This window comes from Phyllostomus hastatus, unplaced genomic scaffold (genome assembly GCF_019186645.2).
Source record: "Phyllostomus hastatus isolate PE091 unplaced genomic scaffold, TTU_PhHast_1.1 phas_scaffold_1674, whole genome shotgun sequence".
Lineage (NCBI taxonomy): Eukaryota > Metazoa > Chordata > Mammalia > Chiroptera > Phyllostomidae > Phyllostomus > Phyllostomus hastatus.
The window spans coordinates 2,743,361-2,762,162 of record NW_025334011.1 but is presented as its reverse complement, the minus strand read 5'-3'; the positions used below and the strand labels follow the sequence as shown (position 1 = coordinate 2,762,162).

General features: G+C 37.0%; 1 protein-coding gene and 1 long non-coding RNA gene across 6 annotated transcripts in view; one reads left to right on the top strand and one right to left on the bottom strand.

Moving 5' to 3' along the window:
• Positions 1 to 10,850, top strand: part of RASSF6 (Ras association domain family member 6) — a 66,993-nt gene extending 56,143 nt beyond the window's left edge. For all 5 annotated transcript variants that reach the window (XM_045858154.1, XM_045858153.1, XM_045858157.1 and 2 more), the window contains 5 exons: positions 1,765 to 1,866; positions 2,186 to 2,237; positions 6,497 to 6,615; positions 6,718 to 6,815; positions 6,917 to 10,850. In XM_045858154.1, coding sequence (XP_045714110.1) covers positions 1,765 to 1,866; positions 2,186 to 2,237; positions 6,497 to 6,615; positions 6,718 to 6,815; positions 6,917 to 6,992 — 447 coding nt within the window. In that variant the 3' untranslated portion in view covers positions 6,993 to 10,850. The remainder of the gene's footprint in view (positions 1 to 1,764; positions 1,867 to 2,185; positions 2,238 to 6,496; positions 6,616 to 6,717; positions 6,816 to 6,916) is intronic.
• A 3,609-nt stretch (positions 10,851 to 14,459) lies between these two features.
• LOC123831015 overlaps positions 14,460 to 18,802 on the bottom strand; it is a 37,099-nt gene continuing 32,756 nt past the window's right edge. The window contains exon 10 of the long non-coding RNA XR_006787855.1: positions 14,460 to 16,148. This is a non-coding gene — a long non-coding RNA (uncharacterized LOC123831015). The remainder of the gene's footprint in view (positions 16,149 to 18,802) is intronic.

Here is an 18,802-nt window from a genome sequence, read left to right as displayed (position 1 = left end):
GGGGGGTAGACGCCATTATTGAGTGAGCATGTGTACTGTGTGGTCATTGTGTTCAAAGTGACTGAGAAAGTAGAGCAGCAAATCTGCATCAAATTTTTCATTAAGCTTGAATGTTCCTCCATGGAAACTCTTCAGATGATTCCGAAGGCCACATCTATTGGCAGCTAGTGACTGGAAACTTAATCACAATGATGCACCCACTCATACATCACATCTCATGCAGACATTTTGGTGAAACATCAAATCACCCAGGTGACTCATCCCTGGCTATAGCCCAGATTTGACACCCCATGACTTATGGGTTTTTCCCCAAGCTAAAATCACCTTTGAAAGAGAAGAGATTTCAGACCATTTATGAGATTCAGGAAAATATGACAGGGGAGCTGATGGGAATTGGGAGAACTGTGTGAGTCCCAAGGTCCCTACTTGGAAGGGGATTGACATGCCATTATTCTATGTACAATGTTTCTTGTATCTTGAATCTTCTTCAATAAATGCCTATATATTTACATTACATGGCTGGATACTTTCTGAACAGATCTCGTAGCACTTCAGAGCTCCAACTGGTAGGTAGCACTTTCATGCCAACCCTTGGCTAAGATACAGGCTGATCCATATGAAATTGCCAACATTGGATCATTTCTGATCAATCAAAACAGAGAGCTTTCATATGTTTCAAACTAATAATAATGTAGAACAATTATTTCTATGCAGGAGGAAAGTGTGGCATGTGAGTTTGAAAAAGCCTGTTTGTGTTACTTTTTTTTTAACTCAGCTTCCTCTTTTTCATTTTTTTAATTTAAAAAAAGTTCTTATATTTCTTTTCCACTTTTTTATTATATATTTTTTCATTATATATTTTTTCATTACCATTTAGTCCCCATATATTCCTCACCCCTCTGTAACCACCACACTGTTGTCCAGGTCCATGAGTCCTTTTTCCTTCTTGCTCAATCCCTCTGCCCCCTGACTGCCCACCTCCTTAGCTGTCCTGCTCTCTATCTACGAGTCTGTCTTTATTTTGCTTGTTAGTTCTGTTTGTTCCTTTGATTCCACATATGAGTGAAATCAAATGCATTTGTCTTTCTCTGACTGGATCATTTCACTTAGCACAATGCTCTCCAGGTCCATCCAGTGCTGTTTCAAAGGACAAAATTTTCTTTTTCTCATGGCCAAGTAGTATGCCATTGTGTAAATGTCCCATATTTGTTTTAACCACTCACCTACTGATGGACACTTGGGCGGCTTCCATATCTTGGTGATTGTAAATAATGCTGCAATGAACACAGGGGTGCTTATGTTCTTTCAAATCAGTGTTTTGGGTTCCTTCAGATATATTCCCAGAAGTGGGATTGCTGGGTCAAAAGGCAGATCCATTTTTAATTTTTTGGTATCTCCTCACTGCTTTCCACAGTAGTTATACCAAATCTGCATTCCTACCAATTGTGTTTAGTTATAATAGTTAATTTATTTTAAATATTAAATTGTACTAAATAATGTTGTGGTTATCTAGTGAAAATATTTTGTATGTGGCTAGATTATATATTTTACCTAATTTACTTTAGAAATAATGCAAGGCTTCTTAAAAGGAGACAGGGCACTCAACAACAGCAAAGAAGCAAAAACAGGAAAACAGGCTTTTTATACTTGATGACCTTGGATTTTTATTTTATTTTGCCCAAAGAAGGCCAGTTTCAAAATACTGACTGTTGTTACTTTGCTGTAATTTTAAGACATATGTTTGTTTGTTTGTTTGTTTTTAAGACATCCATTTTCACTCCAGCCTTTGGATCAGAAACTAAGGTCAGAGTAAACAGTAACATGAACACTGAAGAAGTAATAAAGCAACTTCTTCAGAAATTCAAGGTAATTTTATCACTGAACTAAGATATAAATACCTTCTTTATAATTTAACTGTATACCCATAAATTTTCTCTTCTGAAAAAGACCTATGAACATGTAAATCTCAGTTCAATGTTCTGTTCCAAAGAATTTTTTCCTATGTATGACACCTTTTATTAACTGTGCCCTGAGAAATTACATTATTCCCAGGGAGGAGAGGATTTCATGCCTGAAAGCGAAACATGGATGTGAGATGATGGATACATAATTTGGGTATGGTTGGCTTAGAAAACATCATATGAAAACAAAGAATTCATGTCTGTTCATTTTTTTCCACTGACAGATTGAAAACAGTGCCCAGGATTTTGCGCTTTACATTCTTTTTGCAACAGGAGGTAAGAAAGCTTGATTGCACTTTGTCCTTGTCTCCCGTGGCTTACAGTTTTCTGCCCATGAGGAGGCAGCAGAACAGTTGACTTCATTCTGTGGAAGAAAGGGCAGAAGGAAGGAAAGAGGGGAGGGTGTTCTAGAAGAACCAACGAATAAGGTATCCTAGAAGACTTTGTAATACGAAAGAATTTACTCCTTGGCTAAACCCTCAATTATCTGAACGAGGATTAAAGCCCTCATGAATCTATGAAGTTTCCCAGGAACTTTTCCAGTAATTGTTAAGCATTTAAGTCATTATTGATCTCTTGCACGCCTTTCTGGTTTGCCTTCTTGCTTTGGCTTTTACTGGAGTCATCATTGCATATCATTTCCCTCTGATCTTGTTATCTCTTTCTTAGCAGAGTGTCTGACACACTGTAGGATGTTATTCTTCCTCATTAGAGAGGCATTCAGAAGTGGCTGGTAGGGGATAGAATGTGAGAACCAGGCTCCAGGAAGCTGTTGCCTGTGGGATGCTAGGAGCAGCTAGTGAGATATCAGAGAAACCCTAAGGTGATGCTCAAATTTTGAAAACCTCAAATTTGAAAAAGTTGAAATGTGAGATTGTGGAAATATCCCAGGTGATGATTTAAGTTTCAGAATGTTTAAACCAGTAATAAAAAAATAAAATAATACATTTTGATGTCAGAATATCTATAAGAAAATTAAAGCTGGATCTCCAAATATACACAAAATGAAAGTCCTCATCATTTGAAAGCTTAAACATAAGAAATATACATGTATTTTTTTAATTTCTAAGGCTGTATATATTCATATGCTAGCTTAAGAAAAACATTGAAAGGTATAAAAAAGTAGAAACATGTAAAAGGTATAAGGAATAAATTATGAATAATACCAGAAAAAAAGATTAGTACCTAAAATATCAAAGATTCCTTGCAACTAATTCAGTAAAAACAGAAAAAGGTATGATAAAGCAATTCAAAGGATAAAAAATTAAAATGACCAGCAAATATGTTTTAGGAAAAGGCAATACAAGTCTTCAAAGAAATGTAGTCAAGGAAATGCAGGTTCAGTCCACAATGTAATATTACCTCGCACTCATCAGATGGGCAAAATGTTTTTAAGTGATTCTACCTCTGACTAGTGTAGATAAAGGTAAAAGTTACTTCCATGCAATTCTGGTGAAAATATAACTGTCTTTGCCTTTTCAGAATTCACTATAGCAGTATTTATTAAAATGTACAGTATACATATGTATTCTTTACCCCAGCAATCCCACTGTGAGAATTTATTTCACAAAAATAAAAAGACTGGTACCTACAGATTTGTATGCAATCCTGTTTATAATGACAAAAAGCTAAAGTTACTTACCCTAGGGGAATCATTAAATATGTGATTATTATTCAGACATTAAATGGAATGAGTAAGATTTATGCCAGTTGAATAGGAGGAAGTTCTATAATATACAGTAAATGAAAAGTGCAAGATGCCTAAAATGTTTATCTATGATCCAATTTTTATAAAAGTGCTATAAATCCCTATTTACATATGTGGTATATATGATCATACAATCAGGGAGAATGGTATGGAATGAAAAATATCATGATAAAAAACATGTCTACAGTAAAATATCACTGTTTTTGTTATATTTTATTATTTTAGTATACCACCATCTGTATGGGTGGTGTGCTGTGTGTAGAAAGAGGCATAGGGAGGGATGGTGCTCAGATGATAGAAATGCTGACAGTCTCAGAGTCCTGGGACTCCAGGCGACTTTTACCTTCTGCCTCATGCTTCTCTCCATAGATTTGATTACAATAGTGTGTGTGTGAGTGTGTGTCTGTGTGTTTTGACTTTATTGAAGAATAATTGGGAATAATTGGCAAATATAATTGTATATATTTGAAGTACAAACATAATGATTCGATACATATCTACATTGTGGAATGATGATCAATAATATCAAGATAATCAACACATCCACAACTTTATATAAACTTTTTTCCTTGTGGTAAGAAGGTTTCATATTCACTTTCGGGAACGTTCAAGTGTATAAGTACCATATTGTTAACTACCATCACCATGCTGCACATCAGGGCTTCAGAATTTATTTTTTTGATAACTGAAAATTTGTACCCTGTTTTCCTTCCTCAATAGCATGTTATTTTGATAATAAAAAATGTCCATTTTTACTGTAAAAAATGTAGGTCTTTAAAGATTTATCTGTAAATATCATGTTTTCTTTTATATTTTGTGTCAACATTTCTTGCACATAAAATCAAGAACTGAAGATAATCATAAGAGAAAAAATGCAGCATATAGCACCTGTGTGAGCAGTAATCTGGGAAATGAAGATGGGTGCCTTTCAATACTGTTATCTACCTGCAGAGTTCATTTAAAGTACAGATTCTGAAGCCTCTCTAGAGCTGGGGACAGTCTAAGAATATGTGTTTCTAATAATTATCCCAGGTGAACATGAAGCAAAATCATGAAGCAAGAAATCTTGCTAGAGCAAGAGCCAGAACAGAACAAATTGAAAATGCAAAACCAAGTTAACATAAGATACAGTGGTCAAAAAAAGGATTTTAGCAGGTTATTGAGAGGAACTAAATTACCAGCCAAATTAAATGATTCCGAAATGGTAGAGGAATTTCAGGAATAGATAATGTCACTTCATTTGTGGGCTTCTGTGTTCTAGACCCTCTCTTGACTTTTTCCCCAGGGTAAGTCCAGCCAAGGGATGAGAACGGTTCCAACTCTTGCAGCTTTTCAGAACCCTAGGGAATTTATTTTATAGATACTTGGTAAGGTAAAAAGGTCTAACTGGTCTACCCTTTCCCCTTCAGTCTATTCCAACATGGCAGAGAGATTGTTTATTAACAACATAAATCAGGCCATGAGATGTGAACCTCTTCTTAAATCCTCCATTGGTCTCTCTTCTCACAGCAAAGCCAGGGTTTTTACAGTGAGCTCGTTACTTCTCTTCACCTTTTACTACCCTCCCCTCATCTTCTCCATGCCCACTCCCCACCCCCACCCCTTGCTGCTCTTTGAAAGCCTGGGGCATGCCCTGGCCTCGGGGCTGCTTTACTTATTTACTTACTCTATTTAGAACACACTTCCCCAAATAGCTTCAGGATTCCACCCTCATCTCTTATGTCTTTATTCAAATGTTCATTGAGGCCTTCCCCAGGCACCCTATCAATAATTGCAAACTTCTCCTCTGTACACACATATTCACACATGTTATTCCATCTGTTTCTTGCTTTCATTTTCTTCTGAATACTCATCACTAACATGTGGCATGTTTTATTATTTTTCTTATTATTTGTATCATTCACTAGAATGTAAGGTCTGTGATGGAATTGTTTTTACTTTGTTTTGTTCTATAGTGTGCCCAGAACTATACAGAAGTGCCTAACATATAGTAGGAACTCAAAAATATTTAAGGAAGGAAGGAGGGAAAAAATACGGTGAACATAAGGGCACTCTGTTCTGGTCATGCTTCATCCTGATGAAAATGAAATCACAGATGTGAAAGCTACTTTGTCAGAAAGTTTTTGTGGTAGAAGTATTTGTATATAACTTTTGGAAATTAGAAGTCCCGGAAATATACCAAATTGGAAGTTATTTTCTTTCTTATTTCATTATCATGGCTGAATGGATGAAGCCCACAGGTGAATGAAATAATAAAAATACTCCAATATCAAAAGATTCTGAATATATATTTAAGGAAGACCCAAGGATTGGATGTGGAGTAAAAGAGAAAGGAAGCATTGAAGATAATTACAAAGTATTGAACCTGAATAACTAGAAACATAGAATTACATTAACTGAAATAGGAAAGTATTAATAAATATTTATTGAGTGAGTGAATGAATGAAAACTTATAAAGATATTTTGTAGTGTGTTGCTCGATGAAAGGCATATATGAGCTGGAGATTTGTCTGAACATACTAACCACAGGCAAGACTGAATTCTCTGAGTCAAACTCTGAGGGATAACAACAGAAAGAAGTCCATATTTAGTCCATTTAAAGGTTTTAATTTCAATTTAATGATTTTGACTGAGTGCCTCCTATTGTACCTGGGTTTGTTTTTTGTTGTTGTTGGTTTTTGGGAGGGCAGGGGTGGGTTGTTTTTTTTCCACATCTTTCAAAGTGAGCTAAAAAAAAAAAGAAAGTAAGTAAATGGCCAAATTATCATTCTTCTTTCTTCTCTGACATGGATTCTTGACTGTAGCTGGTTCTTGTTTTCTTTTGCAGAAAGGAGACGGCTAAAGAAGACAGACATTCCACTACTGCATCGACTCCTTCAAGGACCTTCCAAAGAGAACGCTCGCATTTTCCTCATGGATAAAGATACCGAGGAAATTAGCAGTGATGTATGCATCCCATTATCCTGAATCTGACTTAGCCTCCTCCTGGCTCAGGACCTCTCACATAAATGCTCTGCTTTCTCTTGTGTGTGTTTGTGTGTTTTTCAGGTGGCTCAGTACATTAACTTTCATTTTTCCCTCCTGGAATCTATCCTTCAAAGATTAAATGAGGAAGAAACAAGAGAGATTCAAAGAATAACAACAAAGTAAGTCAAGACCATGCATGGTGGGTACTTGCTCCTTTAATAGGTTCAATGTACAAAATGTGTCCAAATTTTAATATTCTTTTTTTCCTTCTCATTTTCAGGTTCAGTACAGAAAAGGCTATTATACAGAAATATCTTCAAAGGAAACAGGTAGTAAAAACAGAGACGACAGTTTAGTAGTACAGGCCACTCTTGCTAAAAAACTTCAACAAAATCAGAGGGATGTTATTGTATGAGTGCCCACATCCTGTACTTGCATTCATACAAATATATATGAACTTGAGTCTGCAGAAGACTGAATATTGAAAAAGCTTGTCTCTCTTCAAGATGACGAGGTTAACTCGGATTCACAGTTGGACTGAGATGAGCTTGAATTTAGTTTCAGTAACTGAAATAAGCTTGGATACTGTGTATTCCAAATAGTCTTTATAGTGAAACACTCAATGAACTGGAATTTAAATGGTGTCTTCAATATGATACAGTTTAAACATCTCTTAGCCTGAACTGTCAAGAGAACTGGAATATCAACCATCAACTCTCAGAAATGATTCAGAAGTAAAAGCTGCCAGCTCTTGAAATAAAACAGAAGCATATTCTTACCCCACCAAGAAATCTGATCGTAACAGTGTCTTATAGCTCTTTGAAAATTCTAGTATTTTCATAAAGTCCAGGGCTGTCTTTATGTAGTAGGTGACTTTTGGCTATCTGTAATGTCAAAACTATTGGTCCTTTGGGAAGGAAAAGCCTGTGCACTCTGTTAAGAAATCCAAATTGTAATTTTCTCAATCTGAGCCTTCCCCCTTTTTTGCTCTGTTTTACTGATGACTTTCAAAAATATTCTCAAAGGTTTTTTTAGGTCAGTTAAACTAGTTTATTTTTCCAAACATACATACCACGGAGACTTAACATTTAATCAGCTATTAAGCCCAGACTTGGTCTGCAATAACCATTGTTAGTGAATGAGTACAAAGGACAATGCGGACCTATTGCAGCTGAAGCTGGGCAAGGGCTCTAGAGTGCTGCTCTTTTTCTTCAAGACGTCTTATTCTATAAAACAATGCTTGAGGTATTTACAAGTTGGTAAACCAATTTGAAAAAAAAAAAATCTGAGAATGCCGCAAGTCTCATTTGTGATTTTATTTATGAACTCTGTGTTAAATGGAGTTGTATGCAGCTTGCTTCCATTCTGTGAACTACTTCTATTTGCATTTTTCATACACTTGTGTTAAACTGTTTGAATACATTACATGTCCTCTGGGATATGGCTGTCTATACTAAACCCAGTTGGTTTATGAAACATTTTCAAAACAAAAGTGTTACTTCTCAGTGTCACCAAAACCTAAACTGGATGAGAGGAAAAGTGGACCTAGTCAGTCCCAGTAAGTCTGTTTTATTGTGTAAAACAGAGGCTTGCCTCTTTGTCCTTTCACCTGTCAGTTAGTAAGAGGATAGGCAAATATGACAGTTAAAATTCAGTGATGCTACTTAAAAAAAAAACTTAAAGTAGCATCAAGCACCTTCCATAAACATGACAAAAGATTTATCTTTAATCTATTGAAAGTGCACAGAATGCATAAAAAAAATACCAAGTGTTTGATAGAAAAAAAAAAAGGCAGATAACATGAAAAGTAAAAAGCACAGAAGAGGAAATGCAAGTGGCTACTAAGTATATGAAAAAAGTTGTATCTTAACAGTGACCAGCTGTATTAGTCTGTGTCCAATCAGGAGACAGAAGCCACATAATAATTTAAACAGGGGGTATTTTAATACAAAGAATTATTAAGTTATGATAGGAGAGTAACCAAAAGGTGGAAGGAGAGCCCAAAGGTCAGCCTAGTGCTGAAGAAGAGTGCTCCCAAAAGGAAAAGCTTGGAAGGGGTTCAGAATTCACTGGAGAAGGTGGGGTTGCATTCCATTTCAAGAAGGAGAAGTTGGCTGGCTGCGAACACCAGAGCAGGGCCACAGCCTTAGGGCAAGCAGGAACAGCCTTTGTGAAGCAGGCCACCTGGGGCAGGGGGGCAGGTATGCAGAGAGCCTTGGTTGGGACTTGGGCTCAGATCACATAGGGTCTGTGACGGAAGGTGCCAAGGAAATGGTTTGAAGGAACAGGAAAGCCAAGACTCCAAGGTACGCACAGAGAAAGAGAGGTGCTGGTGGAATTGAGAGCTGGAGGAGCCTCCTTTGGAGGAACCCACTACAACTCTGTGTATAACTTGGTTCTGCAGCATCTTTCAGGCTGCATGGAACAAAGGTTGGGCAAGTGGCTCACTAGATGGCCAGCCCCACAGGGCCCTCTGGGGGAGCATGTACCAACTTGAGGAGAAGGTGCAGAGAACAATGATTTGAGCTAGTCACAGGCCTGCATTGAGACTCCAGGCTACGCCACCACAAACCCAATCAAAAAATTGGAAAAGACGTTGGAGAAATAAATGCTAGGGAAAGCTGCACCCTACTGTCAACTAGCACTGCAGAAACCACTCTGGGCAGAGAAATGGAAAGAAAAAAGTGAGCATTCTAAGAGCCTGGCCAGTCAGCTCAAAGCAATCAGGAAAGACCAACTTCCTTCTGTTGATGTACTATGTCTCTCCAGTGCCCTCTGCTGACGAGTCATGGCCTGCAAGCTGCAAAGAAAATATATTTAAAGGACACACCTCCATTTCACAAAGCTGACACAAAGAATGAATTTGGAGCAGAGAGGCAATAAAATAACTGGCCTGCCAACAAAACACAAAGTAAAGAAAAGTGAAATATACTTTTTGGTCTATTAAATTAGTGAAGATTAAGAAATGATAATATTAAATACTCAACAAATTACAAGATGGGCTTTCAAGCTACTGATAGAAATACAAATGTACAGAATTTTTCAAAAACAATTTAGCAGTAAGTTTATATTATAATTCTGCTTTTAGAATCTCATATTGAAATAATCAGACATACAAAGACATTAAGCAAATATACTTACTATGTTCCTATTTATTGTTGTTAAAGGAAGTAAATAGCCTAAATGTCAAAAATAGAAAAAAAAGGATGACAGAAGAAAAGAAATATTTACCTATGGAATGTTATGCAGGTAATAGAATTGTTTTCAAATAAATTTTAATTAGGGCAATAAATTCTCCTTATGTATCTAAATAAGACTATACATAAAAATGTTCCAAAATATTTACTATCCATAAAATATCTGTTTATATGTGTATGAACACTAATATTTGTACATATAACTCAAAAACCAAAAAAATGTTAAATGTGGTTATGTCTGGATTATAGAATTATGGATTGTTCATGCTTATATTTTTCTATGCGTATTAAATAGTCTATAGTGAACATGTGTTACTTTTAAATCAGGAAATGGGAAAGCTAAGATTAAAAAGTTACCAAAAAAAGTAGCAAGAATATGCAAACAGTTCTGCTATATGCAAAAAAGTTCAAATACATTATTTAAATGAAACATTAACATCACTCCAGTGGTAGTTTTAAAATACATCCATAGTGTCTTCAATATTCCTCCTTTTGGGAGGACTAACCTAATCTTCCTCATCTTGAAAATGGATGGACTTAGTGACTCAGTTCTAATGAAGAGAGGAAAGTGGAAGTGACAGCATCTAACATTGGATACTAGGTCAGGAAGTCACTGTGGCATCCTCCTTGCTCACTCTCACAGATCACTGGCTCTGGGCGGAGCCCACTGCCCTGTTCAGAGCAGCCCTGGGGAAGGGCCTACATGATGAGAACAGAGACCTCATCATTTTGTCAGAGACCTTCTGTCAAAAGCCAACAAGGAAGTGAGGCCTTCCCTCCACAGCCCTATGAGTGGGCCACGTGATAGCCCTAGTCAAGACTTCAGATGATGACATCTTTGTCTAATAGCTATAACATCATGAGATACCCTGATCCAGAAACCCCAGCTAAACCCCTCCTGGTTTCCTGATCCCCAGAAACTGTGTGAGATAGGAAATATGTGTTGTAGTACACTGCTAAATTTTATAATAATTTGGTGCTTCAAGATAGAAAATTAATACAATTTCTGATACAAAATAATCTATTCACTTCAGAGTCATCTTTGCAAAATAGAAGAATATAAGTTGTTGTCACCAAGCCATTTACCTTTATTTTAATTGTTGAAATATTTCACTATCAGTCACACAATAGTTCAAATTCAATTCCAGATAATGTTATACTTATTAGTAGTATAGGGCCTGTCACATTCATCTTTTATACTTTGCTGTACTTAATGTTGTGTTTTGTGTGTAGGATGTGCTCCATAAAAATCAACTGAATAAAGGGCTGAATGAATTAGTGAATGAGTGGATAAATTATCTGAAAATTTTTGGGGTAAAATTTCCTGTATATATGCCTCCTTTTCTACAAATATAATCCAGCTGCTGAAGAAATACATGTAGATTTTCTCTATATGGTTTTCCTTAATATGGTAGTATAGTTTATTATCTCTTAGATATATGAAATGTTCAGACAGGCAGTGTTACTATGGTATTTTGTTTAGGGCTGTTCAGATTCGTTCAGGAACAGAAGGGAAAAGAAGTCCATTTGCAAGGCAGTTGATGAGGTACAAAATACTACAGGTGTACTACTGTGTTGGTATATCTACATGTGAAAGGAAAGAAGGGAATAGGATGCAATTACAGAGAGCAACAGCCTTCAATGGCATCCATTTGCCTTCTAAATTAATAATGCTAACACCTATTAGATTGGGCCATTTCAAATTGTCAACATCTGACCTACCAAAGCAACAATTTCATATTGTTCAAACTAAGAACACTCACAATTTGCCAACACTATTTTAACTCCTATACATTTATCAACTCATTTAATGTTCATTATAGTCCCTTGAGGAAATTACTCTTTCAGCTTAATTTTATAGATGACGAAAGTAATCCATGAAGAGGTTAGGAGATTTGCTAAACTCTAGAAGAGGAACTAGGTAGGAACTAAATCCATACTTTTAAATTACCATAGTCTATGGCTTCACTCTAAATTATACTCCTTCAGTCTAATATTCTGTATGTGTTCTCATTTGTAAAATGGGAATAACAGTATCTACTAAATGGGATACTTACAGGAGTTATAGGAATAAAACATAATAACATGATCAAAATACATGGTTGGCACTTTACATAGAAGTATGTGATAAATATTAGCTGTTATAATTAAACTACCATATGCATCCACTCATGACTGTAGCCCTATCTTGCACTAAATCTTATGCCAACAAATGCTTCATTTTTGTCTTAAAACTAGCCAAATTGAGACTTCTAGTCAAGATGAAGGCATAGGTAAACATGCTTCACTTCTGTAATGGATACCGGCCTGCGGTATCCATCTCAGCTGTGGATGTTCGTCGAAACATGCTAAAAACATACACAGAGACAACCAGGTCCTGTGGGGGAATAGGAACAGCAGGGCCACTCCTCACATGGGGAGCGCCTTGGCCACCCTCTCCCCTGGAGGGCACCGCTTGGCCACCCTCTCTCTGGTGGAGAGAGGGCCCCATTCCCCCTCCAGAGAGGCTTTTTATTGGTTTCGTTTGAATAAGAATTCAGGTAAAAGCTCATTACTCATTGCTAGGAAGTAAGGATCAAACAATAGATAATAAGGAAGTCTGAGGGCCTATTCTGAGTCAGGGTCAAAGAGCTGTACAACTTTAAAGAACAAACTTACTTCTTCCTTGGACCCTTATCATTCAACTGAGAGCATTCTAAACAAAGCAGGTTTCACAGGATCTTACATATTCTTTCTTAGGCCTGATCATCCAGGGAACCCGCCCTTTTCAACACAGAGCTGCACCACCTTGTCATTGTTTCAGGCTTAGGTGGAGCAAGGGAACTAAGGCAACCAAGAGATAGGAGTTTTTCTCCCAGACGATGAGAACTCAGGCTATGTCAAAGCCGAGGAGCGAGGGTCCATCACCCCTTTTTGCTGTAGCCCCCAAAGTCCTTTCTTGGGGGTCTCCCACATGATCGTGCCTGTCTTTGGTAGTCCCTCCACCCTTGGGGAATCTTACCCGTCATTGGATAACCGACCAAGCATTGGAGTTTAGTTATGAATGAAGCAGCAGAAGCAGCGCTCCTGCCAGGTAGATAAGCTTTTGTCTCCTTGCTGGCTTACGGTCCAAGGCCACTCCCTCAGCCTTAGCCTTGGCGGGGGTTACAGCTTCTGATACCAGGCAGGGCAGTTCCCAACACACTTCCCCACACAACTAGAAAAAAACCCTACAACTAGACTACAAAACAAATATCACCCAGAACCATGAGAAAATCAAGCTGTATGGAAGCCCAACAACCAAGGATTTAAAGAAGCCACATTCATCCACATGGGTAGTAGGGGCAAAGCCACAGGGTAGCATGGAGAGGCAGTAGAATGGGAAGTCCCACATTCATGTGTAGTGGATAAAAATCAGGAGTGATACCTTGGAAGTGAGTTGTCCTAGCCCCAGACCAGACCACCCAACCCCCGGTTCCACTACCAGGAAAATAAGTCCCCATAACTTCTGGCTGTAAAAACCAGTGGGGGATAGGGCAGCAGAAGAAACTGCAGGATTCTCAGGACACTCCTCTTAAGGGGACTGGAAAGGTCTCAGGATCTACACAGACCTACTCTCTGAGATTCAGCACCAGGGCAACAGTTGGAAGGGCACAAGTGGCATACAGGAGAAAGTGAAGTAACTGTCAATAGGGCAAGTGCCAGGAGATAGCTTCCTCCCAGACAAATCTCCAGAGGCCAGGCAGCCCAGGTTGCAGCATTGTCCCCTCTCCCAACCCTCCCCCACACAGAGTCACAAAGCTGTGAAACAGATTGCCTCACCCTGGTGATTATCTAAGACTCTGTCCCACACAATTTACAGGGGCCTTTTCTACAATAGGCCATGCTACTAAGACTGGGAGTCAAAGCAGCTCTATCTAATACAAAGAAACAAACAGGGAGGCTGACAAATTGAGGAGACAAACAAATATGGCACAAATGAAAGAAGAGAGAACAAAAGAAAAAGAGTTAAATGAAACAGAGAAAATCTACCTGTCAAAGAACTCACTGAGTACAGCAACAACATAAAAAAGACCCAGGCAGAAATGAAGATCACGTTAAGTAAAATAAAGAAAAATCTACAAGGAACCAACGGTGGAGGGGATGAACCCAAGAATCAAATCAACAATTTGGAACATAAGGAAGAAAACATCATTCAGTTAGAACAGCAAGAAGAAAAAAGAATTAAAAAAAAAATGAGGATAGGCTAAGGAACCTCTGGGACATCTCCAAATGTACCAACAGCTAATTCGTAGGGATGCCAGAAGGATAAGAGGAAGAGCAAGAAATCAAAAATTTATTTGAAAAAATAATGGAAGAAAACTACCCTAACTTGGTGAAGGAAATATACCTATAAGTCCAGGAAGCACAGAGAATCCCAAACAAGTTGGATAAAAAGATGAACACACAACGACACATCATAATTAAAATGCCAAATCTTAGATATAAAGAAAGAATCTTAAAAGCAGCAAGAGAAAAGCAGAGAGTTACCTACAAAGGAGTTCCCATAATACTGTCAGCTGATTTCTCAAAAGAAACTTTGCAGAGTAGAAGGGACTGGCAAGAAGTTTTTAAAGTGATGAAAAGCAATGATCTACAACCTAGATTACTCTATCCAGCAAAGCTATCATTGGGAATGGAAGGGAAGATAAAGCGCTTCCCAGACAAGGTAAAGCTAAAAGAGTTCATCAACACCAAGCCGTATTTACATGAATGTAAAAAGCAACTATATAAGAAAAATAAGATAAAAACTATGAACATTAAAATGGCAACAGATTCATAACTATTAAGAACTGAATTTAAAAAACAAATTAAGCAAACAAGCAGGACTAGAACAGAATCATATATATGGAGATTATTTGGAGGGTTATCAGCTGGGAGAGGGTAGAGGGAGAATGGAGAAAAGGGTGCAGGATTAACAAGTACAAATTGTCAGGTATAAAATAAACTGGGGATTGTTAAGAACAGTATAGGGAATGGAGAAGCCAAAGAACTTAGGTGCATGACCCATGGACATGAACTAAGCAGGGGGATTGCTGGAGGGAATGGGGGTACTGGGCAGAGGGGGCAAAGGAGGAAAATTGGGACAACTGTAATAGGATAATCAATAACATATATTAAAAAAAAAACAAAAAAACTAGCCAAATTGACTAATTTATTATTGCTTGAAATACCTCACACTCTACCACATCTCTCTTTTGAAACTATGCCCATTTTTTGTCCTCAGCGACAATGTCTGATCAAAAACTCCTGTGCATCATATTATCTGTTAGCTCTGCTCTTGTGACACCAGAAATCTGAAACTTGCCTTTTATTATAATTCCTTATGTGTTTGTATCTTTATGAATTCATTAGTGATCTGGTCTTATCATGTTCATGTTATTCTCTGCAGTACTTAGCCAACATATTGAACATAATAGTTACTTAACAAATATTCAGTGGAGTTAACTTGCTAGTGTACATAAACATGTTGAAATCACTAGATTGAGCAAAAACATTTAAAATCAAGTAAAGAACACTATAATGAGAATTATATTTTCTCTAATAAAAATAATTCAGTTATTTAGTAAACACTAAAATACTACTGTTTGTTTTTTATTACCCAGAAATATCTGGAAAAATAAAAAGTCTGTGATAATTTCTTTATGTCACTTATGCCAGGCTTTCCAGGGAAAAGACTTATAAGTTATCACTGAAAGCTCAATTTACTTTAAATATAGTAGGACCCTTTGTGTCTAATGTCAGAATCATGTATGTAGGGTAAACATGAAAGGCAAAATTATTATGAAGGTAACTATTACAAAGCACATTTCATTCAGTTCTTCAATAATCATTTCTAGAAGTGGTGTAGACAGAAACTCCAGTTGCTTGGGGTCCTTTCTACTCTAAACACCCAACAGCCAGTTTCTAGTGGATGTAGAAGCCCATTATATCAATCTGAGGCTTTTCAAAGTCCCCTTGATTTCATTTCATACTTCTGTCACTTCTGCTTCTGAGAAGCAGAAAGCTTATGGGGAGAAGGAAGAATAAAGTAGATTGTAGAGGGGTTATCATAAGTAGATTTCTCTGCTTAGTATGAAAGGGGAGATTTAGCATAGAGTGGCTAATGTTCTTGCATAACATTGAAAGTTGCTGAAAAATAACTTTGTTGATTCTCATGTTATTTTGAATATTATACACGGGTTTCACTATACATGAAAAACGAAATGTAGCCTTCAGTGAAGAGCCTCCATTGATATTTTCTGGAATCATTTAGTCTCCCAAGAGAGACTGGCACTTTTTCATCAGTTTGGACTCCTAAGGAAAAAAGCAAATAATCACATCTGTGAGAGTGGGAAAACCATATAAATAAACAAAAACCTTTAAACAGCTCTGATCCCCAAGTAGAAACTCTTTAGGACTTCCCTATTATAAGCCTGAGATGGGCTCTGAGGTGCCTGCTTATCAACATCTTAGAATTTCTCACAGGCCTATTCCCTTAGCTTAATGAGTTAATAACTGCAATGCCTCTCCCACTTTTAGGACCTCAGACTTGTAATAAAAATTTTCTGCCTCCTCACAAAAATACAAGATGCTTTTGCTGCAGGGCAAAAATGGACATGCAACATCAGCTACCCTCAAACAGTGCCACACCTAAGTTATTTAGAGAGAATGGACTCCATTTAAGCTCACTTTTAAAAATACTGCTGGATTTTAAGTATCTTCATTTCTTTGGTAAACTATACTTTTAAAATAAATCTCCATGGGAAATTTTCCCATAAGCAGTCTCAAGACACTCATATTTAATCTTGGTCATTTTCTCTGAACCTAACAATAGTGGGGGAAGTCATATTTCTCCCATTGGTCCTTCATGACCTTAGTTATTCCATAGTTTCTAGGTAAACTTCTAATTTGTTACTATAGACAATGCTGAGGGGACAAGGGTTTTTGGCAAAGATAAGGTAGAAGGAAGACATTGGAGAAAACTACGATAATAGTGAAGAATGCCCTGAATGAGGAAAGAAGTGAGGATAACTCCACATTTTGAGATAAGGCCCAAGCAAGGTTTTGAAATACAAAACAGGGACTCAGCTGATGGGATGTAGATAACAGAGAAAAGAAAGAGGGAACATCTTTCTTACACTGAGACCAAGTCAGCCACTCTGATTTCCCATAACCCTGGACACACTGGGCGGCTGCTAACACGTCACCCATCCTAAGACTTTGGGATAAGCATTACCAGCCTATTTCTCCATGTTCCTTGGGACATGCTTTTCCATCCTTTTTCTATTCTAGATACTCTTTGGACATAATTTGACTCTGAGCTGCTTTTGTTTTTGTCTGCTGTCAAGCCCATTTTTCAAACTTCCTAAAGATTCCTAAAGCCACTACTATCCTTTCAATAAACTAAGTTTTACTTGGGTTAGCTAGAATATGATCCTATGATTTACAACTAAAAAATCCCAATTGACATACCAGCAAAAATATGGTGCAAAAATATGGACAAAATAATATTTAAAAATACAAGAACCACCCTAGCTGGGTAGCTCAATTGGTTAGAGCATCAGCCCTATACACCAAGGTTGTGGGTTCAATCCCTAGTCAGGACACAAACGAGAATTAACCAATGAAGGCATAAATAAATGGGACAACAAATAAATGTTTCTCTTCTCTCTCTCTCCCCACTTTCTCTCTCTAAAAATCAATATGTAATTTTTAAAAAAGTCACCAGGCCATCAAAAAATTAATTAGCTAATTAACTAAACAAAAACACAAGGACCAGAAAGTTTTTCTCCCATGTGAACATTTGAAAAAATATATATATACGTATATACATACACACACACACACACACACACGAATACAGCCCACCAAAACTTAAAATATTCCAAGAAAAGACACGACTAGGATTTTACAAATAATCAAATTTACCCAGGATTACACTGAAAAGAAACCCCATGGAGACATCCATAAATTAGTGTTAGGAATAACTATATTCAACTGAAAGATCAAGTCAGAGGACTTTTTGAAATAAATATAGCTTTAAAATGATAGAATTTTCTATTATGAAAGCTGTATGATTAAGAACCTGAAATACTTTAATGATGTGATAAAAGTGGTTGCTTTATTTTTCAACATAGAAAAAGGAGGGAATTAGAAACTCAGAAAGGATATACTAGAAAATCATAGCCCAAATATGCAAATTAAATAAATAAGGTATGATTTTCTGCAGTTGACAGTAGATAAGAAAAGAGATTTCCTTGTAGGGGTTATATGATAAGTCATTAATCTATGGGTCAATTCATTCACAGTACTGTTGTGAATAATATTTCAAGTAAAAGAATCACTGAATATACTATTTAATGGTTTCCAGTTTTTAGCACTAACCTATTAACAAAATATATAATCCTTATGTTTACAACACAGGATGAATAAATCCAGACAATGCAGAAGTAATGTTATAGCTTTATAAAGGAAAGCTGGCAAATAAATCAAAGGAAATTTACATGTTAATTATGTTTTAGAGAATTATCAAATGCTGACTGAAGCTGAGAGACCAATAACTAGAATACAACCAATATAAGAACTAAAAATACTTTTTTAAAAAAGATTTTATTTATTTATTTGTAGAGAGGGAAGGGAGGGAGAAAGAGAGAGAGAGAGAGAAACATCAGTGTGTGGTTGCTGGGGGCCATGGCCTGCAACCCAGGCATGTGCCCTGACTGGGAATCGAACCTGCGACACTTTGGTTCACAGCCCGCGCTCAATCCACTGAGCTACGCCAGCCAGGAGAACTGAAAATACTTTTAAAAAATAACTGAGAGTCTGCAGGAAGAGTTGTTGAAGATGGTGTACCTACACTGTACACTATATTCTTTAAAATGGTAATATTTTCAGAAATGATTAAAGTGATGATTGTAAAAACTAAGAAAACTAAAATGAAAATTTAAAATTGGTGGGGGATAAGTGAA